Below are 21,818 nucleotides of genomic sequence, written 5' to 3'. Positions count from 1 at the left end.
CCCTTGCTGCCCCAGGATGGGGAGATGCTCAGTCAACTCTGCCTACTGGAAGAGAGCCTGTCCCTGCAGTCAGCTTTGGTGAAGACAATTTTGTGCCTACCCATGCTTCTGAAAGATCAGTTTATCAAACTGTGACAAATGACCAGAGCCTTTGAGGGTGCAGGTAGGGTGGGGACGAGGGGAAAGGGCAGGAGCCGAGGAGGTTGTGGAGGTGAGGTCTAGGCTTCCCCAGTGCGATGTACAAGTGATGCAGTGCAGCACTGACCTAGGTTCCCCTCTGCTCCCAGCACCCCACCGCCCTCCCACAGGAGGCTACTGGACTCCTGGGTGTTCACAGCACTGGCCTTCCAGGTATGGACCTCAGCCCTTCCTCTGGGACATGGTGGCCTTGGGTGTATTCCTGCGTTCAACCGCTGCTGATGGTGCCTCCTTTATTTCAATGACTTCTGAGAAGGGTTTCAAAGCCAGCAAACTCTCCTTCAGTGACTGCTGCATCTCTTTTCCCTTCCCACTGTGCCCCTGTGGACCTGCTGACACACAAACCTACTTAACTTAATTCAACACTCCTGTCACAGAGCACTTTCTAGTGCTCATCTGCAACACACAGGTTCCCGGGAGAGGCAGCACATGGCTCTCTGAGCCTGGTTTGTCCCTTCACTTACCCCAGTGATGAGGCAAAACAACTTCCAAAGTCAGTAGCATGCCCTGTGGCTGCATGGGTAGAAATTCAGGATGAGGCCATGGAAACAAAAAATTACCTGTGAATAATTGCCATCGCAAGTAGCGCTATTGTAGGATGCCCAGTTCTATTGCATGACTGCGATGCCCAGCAAGCCTGTTGCAAGTTGGAGCTGAGCCCCTTCAAACTCTACAAGTGCTGTTATAATGAAGCTCATTACTGGGCTGACAAGTAGCTTAGCACTGATTTAATGAGTTCCCTTTAGAAGCCTCCAATACTGCATTCCTTGGAAGATTAAGGGTTGCTTTGTGGTTTTTTTTTTTTTCTTTTCTAATGATGTTGTTACTGAGGAGGCATGAGAAACTGAGATATGCCCTCCTTACCCCTGGGTGAACCCCATTTACGTGGCATTTTTACTGCAGGAGTCCTTCCAAACATTGCACAGATGGAATTTCACATCTGACAAAAGAAACAGATAATGTTTATTGAGGAAAAAAAAAACCTTAATAGTGCCCGAGTTTGCATTTTTTTGCTCACGCGACTGTGCCTCTTCTGCATTTTTAGTGTCAAAAGTACTCTCCAGAGACTGGTTCTGAGAAATACTTTTTTTTTTTTTTAAAGCAGCATAGACGACAGACAATGTGTTTTACCAACATCTATGGAAACACTCGCCACCCTTTCAAAATACCAAAACATTTTCATACTGAACTGTAAAGGTGCCAGGGAGCTCCATACAAGCCTTGCATCTGGGGGCCATCAGGCAACCAAAACATTAAACCCCAGCAAGAGAGAAGTGGCGCCTTCAGCTCAGCAGAGCCAGCACACTCCTGCCTGCCGGTACAGGCAGAGGGACCACCGTCACATCTAAACCCTGAGATGGATGAAGAGGAGCAGCCTGCTCTGGGGAACCTGGTGCAGATTTGGATTCTCTGAGGTCTTGTTCCTGAGGACACGACTTTGGCGGTCGTGGTGGGTCTCCAGGGCAGTGGCAGAGGGAACCGTAGGCAATGGAGGCGTGCACGGTGGGACGGGACTGTGAGTATCAGCTCTCCCTTTACCTCATTTCTGCAGTCACTCATACAGCAAAGGGGAGGGAAGGGAAAGGGTATCTTTGCTGTTTCTTTTTAAAGGAGAAACAAAAGGCGAGGCTGGGTGAAATGAAAATTCAGAGCAGGAAGACGAGAGAGATATTCGAATTTTGCAAGTCAGAGTTTTTTACTTGTTCTTGAGCCTCGCAGCAACTCTCTTACAAAAAAGGCACTTGGTTTGTGGCCAAAGAATTGTTGACAAAAAGAAGAAAAAAAAAGATTTGCAAAAATGCGGTGACATTGTTTCTGTTTAAAAGCAGTGGGCTGTCAGCTTGACAGTGTGCAAGCTCTCCCTTTTAGTCAGAATGCATTTATCCCGCAGTTTTCCCTGTGCCGTGAACCGCGGTTAAGCAAACAAGGCAGGCTAATGAAAGCGAAAGTTTTAATTAACGTTTATCGCCATTTACGAAAAACTTGGCAAAAGTGGCAGGGACCCCTCAGCCTCGCAGCGATGCAGCGGCACACCCCATCGCACAACAGCCGGGCACCTGCCACCATTCAGCTTGGCGGTAGGAAAATGCCCATCGTTAAAATCCCCCAGGCAGGCGATCTCCAAATAACTCAGCCCACTGTGCTTCCCAGCTCCCACTGCTTGGGTGAAAACCTCTCCACAGGCAAAACTTTGTAAACACATCGCGACGCTACTCCGGGAGAGGAAGCCTGCGCGGCTGCTAAACCAAGGATCCCCACACTGGTAGCAAGAGCTGGCAGCGCCCAGCCCTCCCCTGCTGCCAGCCTCCCCTTCCCCTTTAAATAAACATCCGTGTACAAAGCAGAAGCTGCTCAAGATCCCCCCCCCTTCCCCTTAAAAAGAGATTTGAAGCCCCACAGAATGCAAACACGCGTCTAACTCGCGTTCCAGAAATAGGTCGTGCAGCAAACGCAGCCTGCAGCCGCTGCTGCGTCCGGAGACACTACTTTGTGAAAAATGGCAAAAGTACCTTTTGAATTCTTCCATCAATATCCAAATAAATACACTTGGACCGGTAAGTTGAGGAGGCAGATCCCATCTTGCTACAGTTGGGCTTTCACTGGACTTTTTTTCCAGTGTCAAGCAGAGCAGAAAATAAGGTTTATCCTGCCAAGCCGAGCCACCGCTGCCTGACAGTTTGGTGTCCCCGCTCTTCTGTATCCCACTGTACTCTCATTCTGGGAAGGTCCCTCCTCTAACGTGCATGCATTTTGCTGTGCCTCTGTCTCTCTCTGCCACCTCCTTTTAGTTTCACTTCCCTCCAAATCCAGCTGCCTCGGACAGGGAAAGACACAGGCTCCAGCTGCTGTCTGCAAGTGCCCTCTCGATTCCCATAGCAACAACCCCTCTTGGCTTTCGGGCTGAGAGCTGCTGGGCATCCGCATTGTAGTTCTGACCCTGGGGCTGACCAGCTCCCGTTACACACAAGACCAAGTGGCACTTATCCCCTGGGGGGGCTGGGGACAGGGGAAAAACCTATTTCGTTGGGGTGGTGAGAGATGTCATTTGCTTTTATGCTGAAATAGGACTGTAATTAGTAATTAGTACTGACCCTTCTGGTGAGCTGTCCACACCCTGCAAGCGCTGTGACAGGCTCCCAGCTGTGCCCTGTGATGGAAGTGTCCTTTCAAACACCTGCCACAGCCAGGGCTCAGACTGTCCCAGCCCAAACTCAGCAGCTTAATTTCCACATCCCTCCTGTTATCATTACAAGGACAGAAAGAAAAAGCAGCAGCTTTTTTTTTTTCCCCTGTAAGCTCCAGAAGCATGAAGAAAGCATAAGCCCATGCTCTTGCCCAACATCATCCTTGCCACCCCCAGAGCAAAGGCATTTGTTATTTAAGGGAATGTGAAGTATCCTGGCAAAACTGTCTCCCATGGGAAGGCACAGCCGAAAACCAGGAGGGAGCAAAGCATCCGACAGCCGATTCTCTGAGCGGGTGCCAAATGCCATCTGCTGTGTGTCTGTGCTGTGCTGCAGTGCCTGTGCCTGTGGGGAGCTGAAGCAGCGGCGGGTGACGCTCGGTCACAGAGGGGAAAGAGCTTTGGAGGCAGCGGCTCCTCCACCCTCGCAGAGGAGAGAAGCTGGCTGAGGGGCTGCAAGCACGCACAGCGGCTGGAAACAGCTCGGCCTGTGAGTGGTAGATCTGTGTTGTCTGAGGCTTCTGATGGAGGAGCTGCAAAAACATTTCCCAGCCTCTTTTGTGCTGCAGTCTGGGAGAGTTGGGCTTGTGGCAGTAGGGTTGGTGCTGCCTTCCCTGTGCACCCCCAGGCCCTCGCTGCAATTTGAGCGAGATACAACTGACCTGCAGAGGAGACCAATGTGACCCTGCGGGCTACAGCATGATCTGCAGCCTCGGCTGCCCTCTGCAACATGCAGGCAGGGCTCGTTCGCTGTGTGAAGGGGATTCCTAAGAGCTGGCAGGGCTGAGCGGGTCCCCAAGCCAGTCCCAGGCTGGTCTTTTGGACCAGAGCCAGTGGTACTGCTAATGCCCCCAGAGCCAGCAGCAAGGGGACACTTTGGGGAGGTGCAAGCCTTTGCTTCACATCCTTCCTCTGCCAGCTTGGAGCAGACACTTAAAGTCTTCCAGAAGAAAGTCCTTGCCACTGTAGGGCTCTCCCATGGACTATCCTGTAAGCTATCCCCTAGGCTATCCCCCAGGCTATGTTACAGTCTATCCCGTAAGCTGGCCTGGAGGCTACCCCATAGGCTATCCTCTAGGCTATTTTGCAGTCTATCCCACAGGCTATCCAGTAAGCTATCCTGGAGCCTAATCCCCTAGGCTATCCTGTAGGCTATCCCCATGGCTATTCTGAGGTAGGTGCAGCCTCTCCCACTGCAGCAGCCCTTCCACATCAACCCCACCGCTTCTGTATGTCAGTCAGGACTTCTCTGACTGATCATTTCATACCCTGCTCCGCTAAGCATTGCCTTTACCCCACTTTACCATGGTTCACTCCCGAGTGATTTGATTGACCTTGACAAGCAGCAGGTACCTGAGGAAGATGGCCATGATGACAAAAACGCAGCCATTTGGAAAGAGTCAGCAAGAGCACTCACACTGGGAGATGCACATGGGGTGATTGGTCTTGTAGAGGAGGCTGACACCTCCTCCCATGATGACTGGCTGCAAGAGTGGTCGGACAAGGTCACTGGTGCACTGCAGGATTTGATTGGACATCACTGAGAATCTCACAGTGGTGAGCATCCACCTTTTGATTTCTATTTAAGAAAGCAACCAGCTTCTCCAGCCAGCAAAAAGTCAGGCTCCAAAATCCAGGTGATGATCCTGTTCCTGCCTCTCCATCCTCCTTGTCATATCTAGTGTCTCTGTGTATTTAAATTGTGTTTTTTAAGCTCCATCACACATCCCACCCCCTTCCTTAATTACATTAATACTTGTTGGAAAAACTGCTTTGCTGTAAAATTGCTGATTACTGAACTTTTCAAGAACTTTTCATGTAGAAGTGAATCTACAAAAGCTGAGTTCTCAGAAATTATAAAAGCCTGATGCAACCTAAGGCACAGCTGAGGCCCATGCCTGAAAGGCGACAAAAGATGGTATTCATCAAAGAGGACGTGCAGCTCCATGAGATCGCTGCCTTCCTTTAGCTGGTTTAACCCTCACGAATCTCCTTATTTCATTATATGCTGTGCAACATGGGGCAGAAATGACTGGGAAGAATTATCCTATCTTATCGAACCCTTCAACAGTTCATCAGCTGGGCCAAATCCTGGCAATACAGTGCCAGACAATGTTTTTCCATTGTTTGCCTTAAAGGAGCATTTTGGCCAGCTAAGGGCACCACTAAGCTATTATCCCCCAGAATGCAGGCGGCACGTCAAGCGTTGCACAGCTCTGCTTTGCCTTCTCTGCTAAGTTGTTTACCGAGGCCAACACACACCACTTTGTACACACAACTCTGAAAAGTAGATGTGGCTTTCAGAGGGCTGTGGGGCTTGAGCCTTTGGCCTGATGATCTGGCGATGCCCCAGCCAGATGTCACTTACCCTGGCGGGTGCTCCCAAGGAGTAAAAAAGGCGCCTCTGTCTCCCAGTTCCAGGGTCTGCTCCACCTATGAGGTTCAGAGCCAGCTTTATTAAGGGTTTCCAAGGTGTAACTGTAGGATATTCAGATTACACATGATTTGCACTTGGACTCGCTGCTGTCAAGGCACAAACATCCACACTGTCTCTCCATGGGTCGAGACCCCCCCCTGCGGCAAACCCTGCTTAAAGGGCAAGTGTAAAGCTTTAGGGATGAAGAGGGCTGCCCCAGCCACTCTCCATGCAGGGCTGGCATGGGGTGGCATGGCACCCATCCCCATCCACTCTGTTCCCCCCGCCCATAGCTGCAAATATGCAGAAGGGACCGAGGCAGTGAGCCATCGAGGAGAAGGCAGGGACGGCACCGCCACTGCCTCCGCTCACCTTTCCCATGGACTGCCAGCCTGTGCGGCCCCTCTGAGGAGCTGCCCCTGTCAGACACGTCTTGAGGAGGCAACATCCTTTTGAAATAGTCTTCCAAAATCTGTCCTGTCCCTGAAACATCTCCGTCAATCAGTCACCTATTTACAGCCATAGGACAGGGTTCCCAGGGTTTGCTTCACCAGTCCTGAAGTCGCTGTGCTCACACGGTGGCACCCACTGCAGACCATGACCCCCAGTCTCTTCAAAACCTAGTTTTCCTGCAGCACTCGAGAAACCAAGTGCCCCTTGCAACCTGCTGTGAGCAGCTGCACATCCAAACTGGGGGAGTGCAGGGTGGTAATCTTCAAAGGGATTTACATGGGGAAAAAACCCAGATAAGTTAAACCTTTCAGTGAAAGATCTCCCATTCACTTTTCCTCAGAGAAACGCATTTCCATGAGTCATCGCTGAACCCTGTTTCCTCCTCTCTGCTGCACTTCAGCTCTCCTTGTCCTCTGTGATGGAGCAAGACCTCTCAGGGCCCTGCCTGTCGTGCCTGCTCCTGCCCTGCACCTTCCTGGGTGGACTCAGCACCAAATAGCTCACCCCACCTGAAGGGCAGGGAGAGTCTGCGGTCAAGGCTGGGTAGAAAAAACCTTGGGTTTTGTGCAAAGCTCAGAAAGTACCTTGGTGCCTATGGAGGGGGCTGATTAGGGTCTAAGGTTGTATTTGGAAATGCTTCCTGGACCATTGGAAATGGGAAGGTGCAGCCTGGCCTGAGAAGGTGATGGGCAGCTGGAGCATGACTCAAGCCAAGTATTTTAAGGACAGCGTCATACTTTGAACAAAGTCTGACTGGAAGAAAAAAGCAGAGAATAATAATTTTTAAAAATCAACTTTTGTTCTTACCTACTCCCTATCTAAGCCTCTCAGCTGCTTCCTCTACCCACTAATCCCTTGTCTTGCAGGTCCCCCCCTTCCCCTGTAGGTCTCTTGCACATGTCAGTCTGTCTCCACATTCCCACAGGGCCTTGGTTTACTGATTCACCTCTCCCCGCCATTTCTCTCAAACCTACTAAAACGTCTGATTGCCTTTAGAGCTGGGAAGGTTTCCCCTTCACTCCCCCAGCTTCTCTTCCCCTCCCTGCTTCACTCGGTCTTCTCTCCCTCCTTTCACCGTCTTTGGTGTCTCACCACTCTTGCTTCTAGATTTTTCTCCCCCACAAACATCTGAGTTAGGGTCAGTCTACGCAGGAGTTAACTTTTCATGGCAGTTATGCTGTTAATAGCTAAACTGATGGTTATGCCAGTGTAAGCTCCTCCATCGTGCCTGTTGCAGAGCATGACTGACCTTTTCAGTCCAGCTCACTCTCCTTTCCAAAAGCCTATGGAAAACGTATGGCTTGCTGTATACAAAAGTTTTAGCTTGCTTCTTTGCACATTTCTTTTATGCGCTGCCAGGTTTCCGCAGGACAAGTCCTGGAAATGATCATATTTAATGCTAATTACAGAATGACTGATTATTAATACTGGGACCTTTACATAATTTGTCTATACGGGACCCGAAAGCCTGCATTTGGCCCTTCACCATGCAGCAGCACAGCTCCCCACCTCACTCTTGGCTCCAGCCCCATTTCTGTGTCTGTTGCTCACCCTAGCCCCAGCCCCAATCCACACTGTGCAGCTGTAATTGCCCACATCCCAGTTTCCATGACAAACCCCCAGGAACGTGGGCTGGAAGGGATCTCCTGATGTGGCTGGTCCAAGGCACCAGGGTGCAGATATAGAGGCCTGTAGGCTGGAAATGTAGTATTACTCACTTGGGAACCAGCCTTGCTCTTTAATCCAACAATGCTGGCCACCTTGGTGATAATACTGCCTTTATTCTGTTTACAATTGTTGCTAAAATTCTGGTACCAGTAGTTCTTGTTTGTGTTTCAACACATAGGCTCAAATCTTGGGAAAGTAAAAATAGCAAACCCTGTTAACTCACACATACTTGTCCACGTGTGCAGTACTGGCTTGGAGAAGAGCAGTCTTAAGCCACAGGCGGTCCTTCCACTTTATGAAAGCATGTGTCCATTACAGCATCTGGCATTTCTTGGCTTTCCTCTTTTGTCTACTGAGGAAAAAAACTACTTTCTCCAGCTCTACTTTAGCATTTTTTTTAGTAATCTGCTTTCTAAAGCACTTGCAATACCTGGCAGCTCCCCAAGTTGATTTCCTGAAGGTCTCCCAGTGGTGCAAACCCATTGCCTTTCCCTGCTCCCTGCTGGGTGTGGAGGAAGCTCAGCCTCCACAAGCGTTTCTTTTCATTGCAGCACTAGCATCAGGTCCTTGGCTCAGGCCCTGCGACGCAGTGGCACAGAAAACCCTAAGTCCTGATTTTGCTAAGAGCACTTTACATCACCTCCCCAGGTGACCCCTTCTCTCTGCCAGGAGCAAGCAGGACCTCAGGCATCGCCATACCCCGTGCCACGGTGCCATGTGCTGCCAGGTCTCTACAGAGAGACTTGGCCGCACCCTCTTCTGTTGCAGCAATCCTGCAACCTCTCTGCTTGATTTTCAGGCTCCTTTCCATCTCTGCTTTCCATTTTCCACCTCTTCCCTCCGTTTCTCACTCCTCTCCCATCTCCATAATCCAGCTATCTGTTCTTAGGCCTTCACTTAAAGTACTGACATGGAGCCAAGAGTACCCAAGTGCCTTATGATCTTGCCCAAGGCACTGCTGTATGCAACATGAAGCATACAATACATACATACATGCACGGACCCTAACTAGCTGCTAACAACACACACTGCCAGTGTGCCGGATCCCTGATATAGATCTTCTGGGAAAGCCCAGCTATAAAAGTTTTGTTTTCATAAGGTTATGGAAGAAATTAGCAGACCCAACTGGAACTTTCGAGAGCTGATGAGAAAAAAATAAATGAAATTAACTGTGTCTGGAGTAACCCGCTAGATCATTCATAGCGATGATAGCCAAGAAATGGAAAAGTCAATTGCCTCTACTGGACAAGGTTGGCTCATGCTCTTGGCAGGAAAGCCCAAGCGGGGGCCGCAGCCCATACTCCCAAACGGGAGGGAAGCGATATATGGCTCAACTTGAAGAAAACTGCCTGGCATTTTATGTGGTGCAGGAAAGTGAAGTTACTTCAGATGCCTGTTTTGGGACACTGCCATCTGAGAAGCTCAGAGCTGTTCAGTGACTCACTGTAAATCAGCTCTTTCCATCGTTCTGACAAGCAGACCTCAGACACCCTAAAGTCTTGGAAACCTGAAGATTAATGAAGGGTTGCCAATACCGGTGCCAGCCTGGAGTAACATATTCCACACATTCATGAGATGTGGGGCACCTGGGGATGGGGACATTCATGCACTTTGTTGTCTGGGCTTAAGACCTGACATGGACAGAGCAGGAGGCAATCATTGCTGCATCCGTGACTCATCCCTGCGTGCCTCCTTGTCTGCACACTGTTGCTCACCCCCTCCTTATAACACTGACCCACCATCACATCAGCTGGAATGGCTACGAAATGTTTCACTACCTGGGAGTTGTTTTGAGCAAGTTAGGTGCATTGGCAAAGTTCAGACCCTGGGTGGGAGACTCTACCTCAACTGCATCACACCTGCGTCCGATAAAAATCAGAGCTAGCCATGTGAATTCCTGGGGGGTCAGCATAAAAGGACTTTGCATAGTTCTTTACAATACATAAAAAATTAGACCTTCTATTTTAACATCATTTTTAAAAATACAGACCTCCATAGATAGCTAGATAATATCTCAAATATATAACATTTTTCTATAACACTTATTTTCTCATATTTGTTCTGCTTGCACAGATCATTCAGTCCTGTTTCCATTAATGGGCAGAAGCACATTTTCTCAATAAAGAGATTAGTCTCATCTTTTAGGGTGGGAGGCCAGAACAGAGCCACAGGTACTGTGTGAAAAGGATGACAAAAGCCTTAGGAAGCACTGAAAGTGCCTGATCCGCTCCACCAGAATACTGAAGGCTGCATGAAAAGCAGAAACTTTTAACTATTCTTGCAGTTTCCAAAATTATGTTGAGTTCAATAACTCTTGTCCCTGGTAGCGTTACCTAGACAATCACCCATCACACGTCTCCGTTAATATTGTCACCATTTCTAAAAAATCACAGGTCACGACCAAAGACACTCAAAAGATTGCATGAGAAATCATTAGCGTCTGCTTTCAAATAACACATTTGTACTTTTTTTTTTTTTAGCTTGTCTCCTACCTTCTGAACCTGACTGTTCATCCAGGTCACGTACATGAGCTTTGCTCTACAACTTTGAAAGCCAGAAACTTTCACCAAGGAACAAAACTGAACTGAGATTTTCATTCAATAATAACACTTCATTTCCTGAGGAAAACAGTAAACATTATAAATTAATGGTATGGTCAGGAGAAAAGGCAGTGCTGAAGATGAAATGGAAGTAGCTCATGGGGGGAGGGAGTGACTCCCACAAAAACTGAATTAGTTTTATTTTTGGTAAATATTTTTCACTACCCTTTCTCCATCTTCCACTGGATTTTGCCCTGCACAGCCCGTTTTCACCATGGTGCTGGGTCTCAGCCCATACCTCCCCTCCCCTCCTGCATCCTCCCTTTCTTAGAAGTGGCCCCAGGCAAACCTGAGACCAGTAACATTGGCTTTGAGATGTGAACATTCAAGTCCAAGATATTGCAAGAGGCAAAGAAAACAAGCTCAGGCCAGTGCTTCCCTTCCTAGCTCCTGCACAGGGAAAGACACAACCCCACCATGTTGGTGCTAGCTCTACAGCATGTATTTAGCCTCAAAATTGAGGAGAGCAGCTCAGGGACCATCAGCAGGGACAACCCTCGCAGCCATCCCCGCGGGCTTTTGGCATGACAGCTTTTAGTGGGAAGCTTCTTCCAGAGGGGCTTTCCTCTCCTGTCATGCTCCAACACAGCTGAAGCCATGTCTCCTTCTTGGTTTTTCATCCTCCTCTTTCACCTTTCTTCCTTCTTTTTCCTTCTTTGAATGGATTTCACTGGATTCACCTGGATTTTTTTTTTTTAAAAATCCTTATCCTCCCACCTTCAGCTGTTTCCACACAACCTGGACACTGAGTGTGAAGGTTTTCTCCTCCTTGGATCTCTCCCTCCGCCCAAGTGTTTGATGAAAATGCACTGTTGACTCTTAGCCACTGTCTAACAACTTCCTGTAGGCAGCAAACAAATTTTTGGACAAGAAACTGAGAAGATCAAGAACATATAAAGTAAACACACAGAAATAAAATAAAAACCCAGCAGCTCTCCACTAAAAAGGGCACAGCATTGTGCCCAGCTCTCCTCTCCAATCCCACACCTTTTCCCTGCACTTTTACTCTTTTCTTTGTTGTTTCTTTTGCTGCTCTTCCATCATCACCTCCTCTGACCAGTGCTCTGCTCCCCACTACCTGCCCCGTGGTCTTCACCCGCCATGGCTGGCCCATTTCATCCAAGGGGCGCAGTCTTCCCCATTTGCCATCCGGCATTCCTGCCAGCAGTGCAACCAGATCCACGTCATCCCTCTGCCCAAGAAAACGGTGCCCACGGGCAACTGAAAATCGACAGAGCCAGAATCACTTGCTGACAAAGCAGGATTCCTGCAGAGATGCCGAGCCCTGATTGCTTTGGAGCGTATGAGTGCTTAACCTTCACGCTCGCTGGGGAGAAGGCCAAAAGGCAACAAATCACTTTGTTTCTCTTAATAAAATGGTGCTTTTGGTCTATTTGTCTTCTACACATCCCTCTCCCCTCCTCCAACCCAATCACACCATGTTCTCTGAATGAGTGACGAAGACCAGAGTTTTATTTGAAGAACCTGAATCTGTTGCTGAAGAGCTGCTGTTCAGAGGCGTGCCTGGTTCGTGTGCACGTCTATGTGCACATACATGTCTGTGTGAGTCCCTAAGTATAGCATGCATTACGAACATGCTCCCCCAACCACACACATACCCCGACATGTGTGGTGGCTACCATGAATTAAATATTGCTAGCATGCTATAGCATCATATTGCAATACGCAAAACATCACCAGTACTAGTTGTTTCTGCACTGCTGAATATTATTTGTAGGAATTTCCATGGAGTCCTCCACAAGGATATCCAAACCTTCTACAAGATTAAGACATTCTACCACTACCTGAGAGCAGCCGCATGCTCTTCTCACGCCTTTGGAGTCCCATTTCTCCCCAGTGCTGCTGCTCCCTGGGTGCATCTGCTCCATGCTTCTTTTGACACGGTTGTTTGAGAGCCTGCCAGCTTCAACAACTGGCTCTGCTTCATATTCTAAAGGTGAGGAGGTTTAAGCTCAGCAGAACCCTCCTGAGACATGAAATCCATCACCACGGATCACTTTGTGAAAGCATCCTGCCCTTGGCCCAGCCTCTGCCAGCCAGCACATCCCCCCAGTGAGCACTAGCTGCCACAGACAGCCCAGATACCTGTATGGGCAGAGCCCGGCAAAGGCTGCATGCTCCAAAATGATACAGGATTTGATTCTGGGTGAATCAAACTGTAATTCACAAAGTAATTGCTTGGACAAACTTGCTTGAAAATAGACTCATGCCACAGAATACTAAACTTGCTGGAAAGTCACACAGCACCCAAGTGCTTACTAGATCCACTTTTTGGCCTAAAAAATAAGACTAGCAAGACAGTTTATCACAGGGTGGTTTGTTGTTGTTCTCAGCAGAACCCATTGTTGTGGACAATTTCAACTGTGCTTGAAAAACAGAGACAGTAAAAACAACGTAGAAGGCAGTTCCTGATGTTTACAGGGAGGCATAAGGTGAACGTATGGGAGCTGCTAATCATCCATTTTGACTGCTTTTATGGGTCTGGGAAGGCTGAGAAATAACATTTCTTTTCTGATGACACACACAGAACTGACATTTAGATGCTCCTTCAATGGATGCATTATTTTATTAGAGGATTTCAAGCAGGCAAATACAGGAGCTTTGTTTTCTCTGTTACTGTATAACTTACATCATCTGTAACCTTTTTACTAAGAGGTCTCATTCGAAATGATAGTGAAAATTGTTCTGAGAACTAGGTATGTTAGTTCTACTTCAGATGCTCAGGGGATTCCACGCATTCACCATTTCAAGGTACTTTGCTGGAGAGTGATTTCATCCTTCTCAAAAAATTACTTGCCAAAATCTGGGGTAAGTTTAGCATCTCGTGATTTGCCTGACAACAAAGCGTATGAGAATTTAGTCTGTCTAATGCAGCTCTAATACAGGTATCAGTCCTAAAACACACATTCTCAGGCTTCTCTGCCTGCACCCCAGATTTGTCAGTAAGTCCAGTTCTACCTTTCTGGACTGGTGACCCCTATGTTGAGAACTGCCACTGTAAAAATCAGAGCAAGGAAACCAGAAGGTTTCCCTCTATTTCCCTCCACTTTTAGCAACTGCACCATTTTGCAAGCAGAGACGCAGACCAGCTGTGGTAGTGGATTCCCCTCAGTGCCAAGCAAGCAAAGAAACTTTCTTACTTCTAAACCCCTGACACAGCCAAGAGGAAAGTGAAGAGCTGGTGCCAAGCTGAACACATGCACATTTGGGTGGGGTGATGGTCACCCCAGCGTGGCTGACCCTGCATGCCATTTCAGATCCTTTGTCTATTTGGGAGAGAGAATATGCTTTGATACATTTTTGTGACCTCTTCTGTTCTTCATTAACATGCTTTCTTCCTTTCATGTAACTGGAAAGCTGCAGCCAGAGGAAAAGGGGGAGGAAGTTTTATAAAGACTTCTAACAGGGATGACTAAATCAAATCCCGTTACACCTATTGGTATAAAACCAAACCTGCGGATTCTGCCACAGAACAATGCAACGTTCAGCTGTTTCTTGCCAGATGATCAGAGCGATTTAAGAATAGATTCAGAACCTGCTGTACTTATTAAGCTGAAGTCACATGTGGCCTGTGGTGAAATTGGGTGACTCAGACTCAAATATAATACTCTGTCCTCTGCAGCAGAAATAACATCACTGTGTTTAGCAGAAGATTCAGAAGAAACCTACTCCTTCCAGAAGTTTTGCCTGGACATCACTTGGCTACAATTGGCTGCTTATACCAATTACCCTTTGTATCATGAAAAAGAGAAGGCGAGAACCCAGAAGTTAATTATCATTTTGTCACTTCTCTTTTGAGCTAGACTACCTGTACTTATTGGGCAGTGAAATCCAGCCCTTTTGGCTTGATCCCAATTTGTGCTGTAACTCGTGTGTGTGTTTGTGTATATAAACACACACAGAGATATATACAGGCGCGTCTGTATCCCTCAATTTAGCATATGAACTCAGGCTGCTGCTTCGAGTTCTGGTCTCAACGCAAGAAGCTGCTGCTAGTTTCTGAATAACCTAAGAAATTCAGGCCACCTGTTAAGGATTTAGGTACTAGATAAACTAAAAAGGACTTCAGTGACCAAGATGGCAAGGACTTAAATTCTGGATTCTCCAAAGGCTTCCTCCTGAGCCACACAAGTGAAAGGGGAATTGGTTCCTAGGCATAAAGGCTGGAAGGGATTACACCTTCACTGCAGTCTGAGTACAACTGCTAAAGTACTCACAGTTGGGAAAGGTTAAGCAACTTACCTCACCCCACTCTGTCACAGTTCTTCCATGTAATATCATCTTGCCAAGGTTTTGCCTTCTGTGAATCTTTATGTGAAACAAAGAAAAAAGAAATTACTCAGTCATAGACAGCAGGCCACAAAAAGCCAATTTTCTAACAAATACAAAATCTGCATCCTGTGATATTGGGAGAAACCTTACAAGCTCAGGGCCAGGTTTATGCAAGAAAGTGACCTCTAGGGGTGAGGAAAAATGAGAAGCAAGTTTTAGTTCAAATTTTTCTGTTGTACTTTTAAAAACACACTATAAATGTCATTAGAGCAGGAGAAAAGATTAGCATGATGGCAAATAAATGCAAATATCAGAGTAATTGAGGTTCTAAGATGTTTATTTTTGAAGCACCACCTCTAGCCCTGAGCCCAGATTCAAGTAACTGCAGTAACCTGAAGATGATGGAAGTAATTCAAAGTGGGCTCCACATGGACAGGCCTGCACCTTGCCTAGAAAGGACATCCAGAATTTCAGCCCCACTCAGGTTTCCTATTAGCTGCTCATCCAACCTGCTATCACACAAGCAAAGGAGCACTCTGATGCCAAAAAATGAAAAATCAACTGAACACTACTGGATGCAAGTCCCGTGACAGCTCCACAGGGACCCGCAGAAGCCCTTGGTTGCTGGAGCGCTGAGACAGGACATCATCCCAACCCTCACAGGTGTTTTTTTACAAGCACAGCAACCAACTGACTCTTGGAGAGAAAAAAATAAAAGTTACAGCTGTGAGCACAAAAATGCCAAACTTCAAATGAACCCATGGGCAGTTGAAAAGGTTGCTCAGGCCAAAGCATCTAGGTATCTTACAGGTTACATATGCCCAAGTACTACGTGGGAAGTGATCGAGCAGCTGACCAGCTCCACGTCCAGCCATGGCAGCCCTCTCGTCCCTTGGGGCTCCCAGGCTCCCACGAGGCCGAGCCTGGTGCTCGACAGAGGCAGAGGGGGAGAGCAGCCCACTCGTTCCCACCTGCAAACACTGCTCAGCACACAGTACCTCTGGGGTGAGGTGGCTCTTCCCCTCCCTTTTTATTTAATCCCAACACCAGATTTTCACCTCTCTTCGTAGTTTTCCAGTCAACTCAGTCTTATTGCGCTTTGCCTTCTTTGCATTTTTACCATTACCCCATCCCACATTCCCATTTCTATGGCACCCCAATTATACCCTGCATTTCAATTATGCGTCATCATTTGATGTCCTCTTTCTTTTCATTCCCAAAACTGAACCATATTTCTGACTTTGCATTTCTCTTTTTTTAACCTGTAGCTGATTTTTCATACACAAAGGCCCTTGCTCTTTTGTAGATGAAATCTCTTCAAGCTCTTGAATGCAGCCTTCTGCTGGTTTATGCTAACAGGTACTTTACTTTCCTTTCCCCCCTTTTCTTTTTTTTTTTTAAGTCTCACTGGGATGCAGATATACCTTCTCTGGAGAGTTATTTAACAGCCACAAGCAAGGCTATTCTATGGATGTGTGTACATACCCTTATTGTGCGTACAAACCCATAGATCAACTCTCAACCAGAAAGACAGTCCCTTACAATGTAAAGTTGCGGTATAAAACATTAATAAAAAGAATTCTTAATTGTCTTCCATTTCTGAATGGCTGGAAAAGCCTCGAGTGAAGACTGTAATCAATCACCAGGAAAGAAATGTTTCTGCAATCCCACCTAAGTTTGACACATTACCTGGTGCATCAGCATTTTAACAGCATTCCAATGTTTATACTTAGGTATGTAAGTATATGTTTATACTTACGTACATAGGAAGTCAGTTTAGTGTCCTCCTCTGCCTGAACCAAATAACTGGACCAAAGGGAGTATTGTGGAAATGTGGCTAAGTATTTGTCAGCTGCTTTTACAAGGGAAGGAGGGAGAGAAACCCTATCCCCAGTATCATCATGAGGTGAACAAGACATCCTTAAAATCCTCTAGGTAAGTACATCAAAAGAGACTTTCAACACATTTTTGACAGCTAATCTTCTGATGCAGGAGATGAGCAGGTTCCCTGAAATATATCTAAAGAAAGTTTGGCTCTTGTATTCATAGCTTACAGAGCTGTGAAAGTTTCACTGCAGCAGAAGGGTAACTGGTATACTTCACCAAGAGAGAAATACAGAAGAAAAAAAATAAACCCCAAGCATCAGCTGGTGATGTTAATTAATTCTCTCCTTATTCCAAACTGGAAACTAACCAAAAGAAGGGAGACAAAGAAGGGAACAACCAACATTTCATAGCAATCGAGTTTAATAAACTCTGAGGCAGCAAGACATGTAACACAACGTTAAGGTCACTGGACATGAGGCTGAAGCGCACCAGCAGTTAAATCCTCTCCTCCCTCCTCCCCAGCTTTAAGGATAACAGTCAGATTTTTAACTCAGCATGGCAGAAAAATGTAGTTCAAGGTTACCAAAGCCCCAGAGGACGCAGATGCAAACCTTCCAGTCAACTCTCTACAGCCCCTCCACAGGCATGGCAGGCTGCGAGAGGAGGGCAGGAAGAAGAGCCCGTACCATTGTGTGGCTAGTTTAGCAGAGAGCAAAGCAAAACCAAAACAGACTTGCTGTAAGGTGAAGGTGACATAGGTCAGCAATCAGAACATTGTATCAGATAACCGCTGAGGTTAGGAGAAATCGTGAAATAATGTAATCTAACCTCCTATATAATATGTAGGCCATAAAATTTCATTTATACTGGAGAACACCACTGTTACAGAATCTGGGCCTCATCATCTGATGGGATTGTAACAGTCTTCCTCAAATTAATTCCATATGAAGACCAGTAGCCTCCAACAGCCCTAAACATCCTCTGATTTCATTTATACCATCTTACACCTACCTAATTTTGAGCAGCACTTCTCAACGTCACACATCAGTCACAGAAGAAACCTACCCGCAGCAGCCAAACAGATTCCCAAGCGTAAACATGAGGTCAGCCAAAATCTGAGGCAGCGTGGCACTGGCACAAACACACATGGTGGACTTCCATTGTTATTCTAAGGATATTATGCCAGAAACACATGCAATAACCACCCAAAATGGATGGCAGAATCCCTTCTGGAATTTCCTAACTGGCAAGACATACGGGAGTAGGTGCATCTTAGTGCATGGAGTAGGTTAGCAGTTCAACTTACAGGCAAAAGAAGTCTCAAAGCAACCTGTGAAAATGACACCACCTTCCCTGCTACCTATTCATCTTTTTCCCACCCTATTAACCCTTCCTACGTGCAATGGAGACAAACCTCCACAACAGTGCGTCTGGCAACAGCCAGGGCGCTCATGAGGTGCTGCTGGAGGCTCCAGCTCCAAATCAGGCATAACAGCAACTTGGATCCAAGCCTCCTGTCTTTTATAAGACACCCCAGCTATTATTTGCCTATTTCTGGGAGGCACTTTGGGCACATTTCGATCACAAATTCTGTCCAAGACCCTCAGACGCTTTCTTCTACCAAGAAATTGTTTTCCTTTCCACGGAGTTTTTCTCAGCGCATCTGTTGTTTGGACACTGTGTCTCTGGTAGAGGCACACAAACCCCAAACATCATAACAGAATCAAGACAATAAATGTTTGAGATTATTAGGGCTAGAGAGAAATGATGAAGCTTTTCAATTTCAATTCCATATAAATTGAAGAGGAAGCAAAGCAGGCAACAAAAAAAGTCACCTTAAAACTATGCTGTAGGAGCTGGACTCAGCCCCTGACTCTGATGAGTGTCCTCCTTCCCTAGTAGACCAAAAAAGTAAGCAGAATATACCCACCTGATGCAGCTGATTGGAAATACTGATGTTGAACAACTCACAATCCCACAAAATGAAAAAAACTGACATGCTCAAGGTGAGAAGGGCACTTTTTTCAAAACAAAAGGTTCCGATTTGTTCTAATGAACCATTTTCATTACCCTCACAAGAGATAGGAGCACTGCTCCAGCAGGGATGTCTATCTTTCCAACCAATAAATGGAGCATTTCTTCATGGAGATATAAAAGTTTAAGTAATCAGCATTTCTCTTTTAAAGTAGAATCTATTTTTATTCAACACAGGACAGTAAATGGATAAATTTCACAATAACCAGCATTAAAAAACAACACACAAACCCTGCAGTCATATTTAAATTTGGCTCTACCTACTGGTCACTCGCATTTGTACACACAAAATTTTGCATCAGTCTTGCTCATTTCCAGATTAATGGATATTGACACCGGATACTAACAAAACACAGTTTATTCACAACTTGGGGGACCTTTAAGGCTGTTAAGAAAGAAAAGCAAATCTTTTATCTTTTTGTCCTACAAATTTGTAGCTGGGAGGAACTGAAATGCTGTACATTAGCAAGGAAGGAGATGCTGGCACAGTAAGAGTCCTAACTCCCACCTACAATTGATAGAAGGAAGGATTCAGCCCAACACCTCCAACACTGTCATCCCATATCCGAGTCACTGCAGTGCAAAAGCTATTCAAATAAATAAATAAATAACAGCAGCAGCCCCAACAAGTAAAACACGTAAAACCCAAAATACCGTTACATATCTTTATAATGTGTAACTGTTAAATACAACTGAAAGCATTTTAACCTAAGACTTCAGCCCACAGGGAAAATCTGAGCGCAGTAGAGTGTAAATTGCTTTGATAAACCAGTATGTAGATCTGCATACCTTTTTTGGGGGGATTGGCATCTTCAACTAAAGAAGTCCTCCATCCTTCCCTCCTCACACAGCCACTGAAGTTGTGCCAATACAGCTGGTTTGGGGTTGCAATGTTATTTTTTCCCCCTGAGAGGCTAGATCAGTCCTGGGCCTGGCTAGCAGTCCCCCAGAGTGGGCCTGGCCGAGTGAGGGGCAGTGTGCCATGCCACCGGGATGGAAGTCCTTTCAAGTAACATTGCTGCAGAATTCTGTCGCATTTAACTAGAGCCTAAAGCCCATACACAGCACAGATTTATGAATTCACATGTTGAGTATCACCACTGGTCTCAACAGGTTTACTCAAAATGTGTGAAGTTAACCATTCAATCTAGGTAACTGCAGGGTCAGGGCCTATGTAGAGCATTCACTTGCAAGGACGTGGTACCTTCCTTAAGTCTCTGTGGGACTGAAGCCTTCCCTGTATCTCTGTTCAGCAAAACAGTTAAGAAAGAACACATTCTTATATTGTTCCAAGTCAAGCATAAAGCACGTGCTGAATCAAACTCGTGAAATAACTAATCTAAGACTGAACAATTACAAAACAGCCCTGGAAATTAAGTGTTGTGTCAGCACCTGGAACACAACACCAACAGCTGATGACATTTCTCCATGTTTTGCAGGACTATTTTAGAGCGTGCTGTTTTGTTAACCAAGTGTAAAGACTACTGCATTGTTTCACAAAACTTAGAGCATAGTTCAGAACAAGACACATGCCTAGAGCTTTAATAAATACAGTTAAGAATAATACAGTTTAAATTATCTAGCCTTTGTAATCTAAGTATAAACACCTCATACAAAAAAATTCCTTTTTACTTTGTACATCTTTAAAAAAAATCACAGAAACATCTGTTTTACAAAGGAGAAAGCTGTACAAAGAAATTATATGCTTTGAAGACATTAAACCGTCTATTTGCTGGGTAACACTAGTTACAGAAATTTCTCTTACAACCTACCACCTAGGCCATTTTTCTTTTCTAATATTTTGGTTCCAAATCTAAAATTCAGAGCCACTTGAAATTAGCCACTTCAAAGAGATTTCTGGTTATTAAGGTCTCGATCAGACAACGACTTCCACGTGCACACACCAGCACCAAAATCAGGGAGTACCCAACAGAGATCGCTGTGGCAGCAGGCACTAAAGCAGCTCATCTGTTCAATCCTGTAGTGCTAAAGTATGAAAGCTCACAGTTCTCTGCCACTGCAAAGGAACAACCTCTCATTTCAACCCAGGTTAGTGGAGCAGCACAATTACGTGACGTTTGCACAACCAGTTTATAATGCCCTGAAAATCAGAGCCCCCCACTGGAAATCCTGACTCAACCTACTTTTTGTTGCTTAGGGACTCCTTTTTGAGTCCCTAACTGAGGACTAACATCCATCCGGAGAGTCTGTGAAAACTGCTAACTGCAGTACACTGCAACAGTGAATTTCATTTCATGACCTACCAAAAGGCTGGATGTTGTTGTTGGGATTAGAAGTAGTACTGTAGATAAAACCTAGTAACGTGGTGAGGTTATTATTGTCTGAGCAGCTTCAAAATACTAATAGCAGTGCATCTTAATAACCAGCTGGTATTATCCTCTATGAGGTGATGCCCTCCATGTGTGCAAGATGACGTAAGGGATACATACTTTGCTCACTGACACTGGGACATTTCACTGCTAGACTGTTATGATTTCAACCTCCTTCTGCTCTGGCTTTGACTTGTTTTTGAAAAGTACACAGTTCGGCATTTTAATTAAAAACATCCTATCAAAAGAAATAAAAAGGCACTTGGCATTTCTCTTTGGCTCAGTTGAGGCGCACTGCTAAAACCTTCCCACAGTTCCTGTCTCTTCATGTGATGAATAGTTGCCATCCTGAGGTACTTATTCATGTGCAAAAATAAGAGCTTCAGGGATTTACCAGTTGCATTTCTCACATTGCTTCCAGTAAACGTGCAAAGTTCTTCATCAAACAGAATCTATTAAATATAGAATAATGCATTCCATGCAGTTTGTTTTCCAGGGAAGAGCTTTGATCACTGACGCAGTCCTTATTCCAAATCTGGTCTCGTAGCTCAGTGTTCCTTAAACCTGAGAAAGGACAGCAACCAGGCAGGAAAAGTTGAGGTGTGAGCCATAACAGTCACTAACTTCAAAGTGCAGGATCCATCCCTTGCCATGCATTTTTTCTATTCTCTGTCCATTTTATTTCTCCAAAATTACAACCAAGGGGCTCAATTTAGATTTTGCATATGCAAGTGTAACCCCACTGATTCAGTGGATTTTTTTTTTTTCTCAATTCAAAACACCGTAATTCAGAGCCACCTTTTCCTTTAAGAAGA

General features: G+C 45.9%; 2 protein-coding genes across 7 annotated transcripts in view; one reads left to right on the top strand and one right to left on the bottom strand.

Moving 5' to 3' along the window:
- LOC141919252 (high affinity cGMP-specific 3',5'-cyclic phosphodiesterase 9A) overlaps positions 1 to 21,818 on the bottom strand; it is a 105,737-nt gene that overhangs the window by 47,643 nt on the left and 36,276 nt on the right. Inside the window, exons 20-22 of one of the 5 annotated variants that reach the window (XR_012621910.1) lie at positions 21,398 to 21,567; positions 14,783 to 14,848; positions 13,841 to 13,897 (exon numbers count right to left, since the gene is read on the bottom strand). Coding sequence is in view for 4 of the 5 variants with exons in the window: in XM_074814430.1 (XP_074670531.1) it covers positions 2,709 to 2,777 (69 nt within the window). In the remaining variant the exon portion in view is untranslated. Of the gene's footprint in view, positions 1 to 2,708; positions 3,423 to 13,769; positions 13,898 to 14,782; positions 14,849 to 18,811; positions 21,568 to 21,818 lie in introns of those variants that run through there. The other 4 variants (XM_074814427.1, XM_074814426.1, XM_074814430.1 and 1 more) reach the window with 4 other exon arrangements.
- The window catches only part of RSPH1 (radial spoke head component 1), a 74,197-nt gene continuing 53,964 nt past the window's right edge, over positions 1,586 to 21,818 (top strand). For both annotated transcript variants that reach the window (XM_074814435.1, XM_074814434.1), the window contains exon 1: positions 1,586 to 1,714. In XM_074814435.1, the coding sequence (XP_074670536.1) occupies positions 1,687 to 1,714 (28 nt within the window). In that variant the 5' untranslated portion in view covers positions 1,586 to 1,686. The remainder of the gene's footprint in view (positions 1,715 to 21,818) is intronic.

Source organism: Strix aluco, chromosome 2 (genome assembly GCF_031877795.1).
Source record: "Strix aluco isolate bStrAlu1 chromosome 2, bStrAlu1.hap1, whole genome shotgun sequence".
NCBI classification, from domain to species: domain Eukaryota; kingdom Metazoa; phylum Chordata; class Aves; order Strigiformes; family Strigidae; genus Strix; species Strix aluco.
This window is presented reverse-complemented; position numbering and strand designations above follow the sequence as displayed.